The sequence below is a fragment of the Pseudogymnoascus destructans genome (genome assembly GCF_001641265.1).
Source record: "Pseudogymnoascus destructans isolate 20631-21 unplaced genomic scaffold scaffold_56, whole genome shotgun sequence".
In the NCBI taxonomy this organism is placed as follows: Eukaryota; Fungi; Ascomycota; class Leotiomycetes; order Thelebolales; family Thelebolaceae; genus Pseudogymnoascus; species Pseudogymnoascus destructans.
In genome coordinates, this window is record NW_020167573.1 from 24,990 (window position 1) to 30,989 (window position 6,000).

At 45.6% G+C, this 6,000-nt stretch overlaps 1 protein-coding gene across 1 annotated transcript; it reads left to right on the forward strand.

Moving 5' to 3' along the window:
• Nucleotides 1–1,671: 1,671 nt before the first annotated feature.
• Nucleotides 1,672–2,385, forward strand: VC83_09689 (uncharacterized protein). The gene has a single exon (XM_024473102.1). It carries the CDS (start codon nucleotides 1,855–1,857, stop codon nucleotides 2,158–2,160), a length of 306 nt encoding a protein of 101 aa, XP_024328870.1. The 5' UTR covers nucleotides 1,672–1,854; the 3' UTR covers nucleotides 2,161–2,385.
• The last annotated feature ends 3,615 nt before the right edge of the window (nucleotides 2,386–6,000 follow it).

Genomic DNA, 6,000 nt, shown 5'->3' on the forward strand with positions numbered 1-6,000 from the left:
AGTGACATTAAGTATAAAAGGTAGTGGAACAATATGACTCACACTGCAACTTACCCTGAGTTCTCACTTTGGGACCTTTCTGCTTGAAGGGGTTGCGAAAGCCCCCGACTTACCCTAGTTTAATTCTCAGGGCCGAATTCACAGCTTCAGGGTGACGTAGACAGTACGTACCAGTACGTACTCTCCAGAGTGCCATCAGAACTATCTACGGTGGATCAAGGTGGTCCCGCTCGATCGACAGGGGTTAACTAACACCTCTATTCTGTCCTCGTCACTCACTCGTCCTGTTCCTATTGAACCTCCACCCAATAATCTTCCACCCATTTATCCTCCATCGAATAATCTTCCACCCATTGAACCTCCACCCCATCGGTTACGATTTTTGGCCATTAGCCACCACGAACATCTCATTCGGTCGTTGGCAGTCTCTTCACATTTGAACAGCCAGGTTTCAACAAATGCAAGAGATAGCAGATATAAGCTTAATGAAATGACCTGTCCTGATTCAGGCGAGGATTCAGAGCCTGACTTTTGAACGACGGAATTCAAGTCGCTTATACATCCTCTGCACTATCTAGAGACAACCATAGCAACATATTTGATTTACGTGCATGAACCTGCAATGTTGGCCCAGTGAGTTCATCGGACCACTTGATGGGAAGAGGTTGTCGATGCCATCGGTCATTGGTTAGGGCCTCATCCCGCTACTTGACGCCGTGGCAATATTCGTATCTGCGCACCACTGCTCTCTACTCCCCACTTGCCCTGGATCTTCTGGAATGCGTTTCCGTTGATATGTCGCGTCAGCACCATGCGGCACCATATTTATAAGGATTGGAAACGAATTCATCTTAACACTACTCAGTAAGATTCCATTGAAATCATGCGTAAACCTACAATTTCTTTCTTGGATGGTGGGAAACATGAGTTTCCAGGAGATACATAAGTGTAATAACGCCCCTTCTGATAGATGATCAAAGCAACATCCGCACCGTATAATTCGCCATACTCATATACCTTGTTGGTTAAAGTGCTCCTCCTTCTTGATGCATTCTGACTTTGGCGTTTCCGTGCGTTGCACATGTTGGGATAAAGTATATGATGTTTCTTGTAATTCGAATGGTTGTGGTTAGATCAAGATAGTTGTAGGGTTGTTGCTGGCATTTTATAGTTCGCCTAGAAAACGGTAATTCTGATGTCCCAAGCTTGCGTCATCGCTGGTGGAGTGTGCGCATCCTTGATCCGCCCAATACAGTATAGTGCCACGTGCACTTTATCTGATGGTAAACCACCCGATGGTCCTTTACCTGATGGTATCTACACCACCCGATGAGCTTGTCTTGCAGCACTGCAAAGACGTACTGCACTCTGCAGTCCTGAAGCCTGTATTCTGTTTCTTGTATTGCAGCACTGCAAAGACAGTACTGCACTCTGCGGTCTTGAACCCTGTATCCTGTGTTGTTTTGCAGTACTTCAATCACAGTGTCCACTCTTTAGTGGCGGGCTTGTCCTGCCATATTCTGTCCGAGTCTTCTGAATTCACATGCCGTGTCCTGAATATTTTGATTTGTTGCAGCCGTACGCATTCATATCATTATCGAGGCATTCGCACGTGGACAGAGGGTTCTTTCAGCTGTTTTATGCAATACTAATGACTTCAATCAAACAATACAGTCCATACTCGATTCAACTAAGATAAACTACGCAGCCTCGATCGATCAATTGACAGATCAGGCGTAGGAGAGCATGTTTGCCATCTCTCCTGAACCTCTGAAATCATTCTCAAACTCCTTGCCAACCTCGAGGACGGTCTCTAAGTGAGAATAGCATAGGTGTGTTCCATCGCTGCTTGCTATGGCATGTGCTGAACGCACTGCGTTCTTAATCTATGCGACAGTGTTAGCAAAGGAACCCCATTCGACGGTACTAGGGACACTTGCCTGTCTACCGTTGAGGCTGTGCTTGGCCAGGACGTTCAACTGCTTGTCACTGTACACTGCATCCCCCGTCTCTGTTTTTGTTTCGAGAAAGCTCCTCCAGATCGCTTTTCTCGTATCAACGCCTAAGAAACTGTACTTAATACCAACGTGTATTCTGCTCTGTACTGCTTCATCAAAGTCTCTGACCCGGTTCGTGGTAAGTAACATGATACCCTTATAATACTCAAGCTTCCGTAAAAAGACCGAGACAAGAGAGTTGTGATTAGAGTCGTGTGAGCGCTTGCACAGAAAGTCATCAGCTTCATCGAGGAGAAGTAAAGCCTTCCACTTTTCGGCAACTTCAAACATCTCACACAATTGCGCCTCGAGAAGTTTCGCATCCTTGCTTAAGTTTCCCGCAGAGACCTCCTAGTTAGCACAAATGGGCGCCAGGTTGAACATGGAGGTTCTTACTGTGTACAGAGGCCTTTCGAGGTGTTCCGACAGTCCTTCTGCAGTCATTGTCTTTCCAACACCTGGCGGTCCACTATCGAGCGTGTCAGCCTTGGATATATCGATCGTCATTTCCGTGGACATACTAGAGAAGCATAATCAAGCCACGGCCTTTTCCCTCCACAAAATCATCAAACGTATATTTAGTTTTTCCACTGGACTGGGACGTGGTTAGAGCTTCGATAAGCTTCTTTGACTTGTATGGTATAGCCAGTTGGTTGAAGAGCGACTCGTTCCACGAAATTCCCGAAATATCTGCCACCGCAAATTCCACTAGTACATGATCAGCAATGTTGCCACAGCAGGTGCGCAAGTCTTACACCATAATTTGTCGTTCAAACTGAAGCCCAGCACAGTCGGGCTACAAATTAGAAGATCTTCATCCGTCAGTGCATCAAGGTTTACACTGCTCTCCATAGCCGATTCATCTAGCTTGTTACTAGAAGTTGTATCTCCAAACAGCCACAAATCGATACTGTTAGTGCTCTTGAAGATGCTTGGCCTGGTGTAATTGGGGATTGAGCTCCTGAAACATTGCGGCATCAACCATAATCCTGCTGTTAATAAATATCTCAATGGGTTTGTTTTTCTTCATTTGAAAGGCCTTGCCTCTATAATGTCGATGTTGCGTGCCGATTAGGGAGAAACAAAACTTGCGACCGCATTTCACAAGCGTTTCTCTCATGCTCTCCTCTGCTTCGTGGTATTGGAGAGGGAATGCCTCGAGAGAGTTGATAGTTCTCGATCCGCAGAACCCAAGAATGGCAGTCTCGATTGGAGCTTTCCCAAGCACCTTCCCGTCAAATTCCAAGTATTTTCCTTTGATGTGGAAATAGTCAACTCCAGTTGTGCTTGTTTTCGCTTCGCCAGACTCGAATCTGATGCATCTTGGTTCTTGGTCCCCGCGACAAGTGGTATACACCAATCCGTTTGGTTTGAAAGAAACGGGAGTAAATCGTAAGTTATCTCTCCCGTTTTCAGCAATGAGGCAAGCCGTACTTCCGTCTCCTTGTAGGATAAATGAATATGATTGATAAGTAGGGCAATGTGCTCCGGGATGATGCTGTCCTGGGGATCAACGTGATTCCATTTACGGGACGCCTCGAGATCTGGGAGATAATGGAAGAGGAAATTTCGCTCGACCTTTTGAAAAAGTGAGAAAGTCGATTGTGATAGTTGGATGGGGCATGCTTACGGAGAGGCTTTCCTCGTTGAGACTAATCTCAGGAGCTTGTGCAAGTATAACTCTCAAGGTATCTCGGAGCAATTTCGACTTGATGTCAATATAGATCACTGGCACTTCGGTTTTCTTGACTGGAAACTTCCGTTGGCAGGTACTATTTGTGGGGAGGAGATACCAACTAATACGCCTGCGCTCTATGAAAACGTATTGATCCAGTCCATCAACTTTTTCTTCCGGTTGGTGTTGTTCCTCGATGACATACTTGCACGCCTTTTCATCCCAACTGCACCAGTATCTTGTGAGCCAAGGGAAGGCCTCAGCGGCAGGAAGACTTACACCTCATTGACTGTCTTGTACGTCTGAAACCTTTCTAGAGGGTCTTCGGCTTTAACTTCGTCTGCAGCAGTGAATCATCTCTGTTGGAGCCATGATCAACGTACAGTGTTGGCAGGTGGCTTGATATGCGTGATGGGAGATATAGACAAAAGTAAGAAGCTTGAAGATGAGTGATGATTTGAAGACTGCAGAGGTTGTGATTGAACTTCTGGGGAATCGCACGCCCTTATATACCCCTCAATTCTTCTGCCATCATGCTAACGCAAGACCAATCCCCCTGCAAACCAACAACGGCTGGGGATGAGGGAAGCTGATCCTTCTTCGTTCAGGATCACCAGCAGCCCACGGTTGCAGCATCATGCATTGGCCGATTCAAAAACCAAAAAGGTCCAAGGGTGCATGCAAACAACGCGGGGAGAAGCACATATCTGCAAGACAGTGTTGGGGGGAATGCTGGCGAGATCGATTCACCATGCAGCAGTGTGGAGGAAGCAGCTCATTGAAAATAGAATGTCTCATCCCTGAAGCAATCGACGCACGGCGCACTGGCCCCTAAACCGACAAGAAGGCTTCATCGGTTCATCACGGAGACAACGTGTTAAGGGCGCGTTGAAATAAAAGTCATCTGCGCTCTAGAGGAGTCTTCAGTATTAATAGCATATTAAATACACCCCTTGGATGGACCGGTTGCGCACAATACATGAAGACAACGTCGTAAATCGACACTTCAAAGCAAGTATTAACTGGTATTAACACTGGAAAATCTCATACCATTATGCGAGTGAAGGCCGACCCAGCCTCAACAGCTTGTCCAGTTGTGGTTTCTAGTTGGGCTACAATTTTTTAAGGCATGCCTGCCACTTTCCCATGCGTGCCCCGTTCCCATGCTTCCACTTTTCCATGGTCGCATAGTTCCCTACCTAGCATAATTACCGCTAGGCTGCGCACTACTCGCTCAATACTCGGCTCACTCGCTCAGTGGGTTACTCAGCTGGGTGAGTAGCTGAACCTTTTACTCGACTCGGTGAGTGAGGTCAATACTCAGTTACTCTGTAAAAACCCGGTGAGTACTCGGCTATCACGTGTAAGATTTATGCATCATGTGAACAGTCCCTCATACGATTAATACTGTTTTATGGTTAAGTTAAAGTATTACATCTATTAGCATCACTCTCGCCATCTCTAGTAAGCTGTGAGAACGAATCATGTATATTCCTCTATCTAAGTACCATGATTATCAGAAGATTATTAGAACGCTATTATCTATTATATATGCTTAAGAACATCCCTCCACCTTGCTTGATGAGGCCGGCCAGACCTACTAATACCTAAAGTATTTATAGGGTCTTGATGAGGATCCTCGACTGAGCGGAACGAGCTATGAGTCAAGATAACTGTGTATAGAACTTGTTCATAAAATGTCTCTTGTGTGAGAATATGATCTTATTATAGGTATTAACCTACATAATTCTGGTAATAATCTGGTAATCCTTACTTGTTGAGGTTGCATTTGATTGATTCGCATTTGATAGAGACTATCCTTCCCATCTGTGACTTCTTTTTGCAAATGTCTGATGCAAGATGTGTTGCCATAGACTTTGGGCCAGCAGACTTGATTGCAGGATGCGTAAGGGCCTTCGAACAATAAGTACAAATAACACATGGTTCTCCAGAAAGCCAGTCTGCTCCTTGGTGATAACTTCTCCAGTATTGAGAACTCCAGTTGGTTGAATCCCATGCAATCTTCATAAGGAGTTTTGTAGTATGATCTGAGTGTTGTTCATACCATCGTGATAGCTTCCACCACTCAATGAATATATCGTGTGTATCCTTAGTCCATTTGACGAATTGGTTTAACTTGCCAATATATTCAAGGCCTGCAGGGACTTTGTAAGGATGCCTGTCCCTCAGTGATGGAAAGGATCTGAGTCGGGCAGGTTACGGTCACATGATAAGAGTTAAGGCAGGTTAGCTGAGTCGGACCCGTTTCGGGTACTTAAGGAGATTGACCCAACGGGGGTTCCTCTCTTCATCTTTTTTGTATCCTTC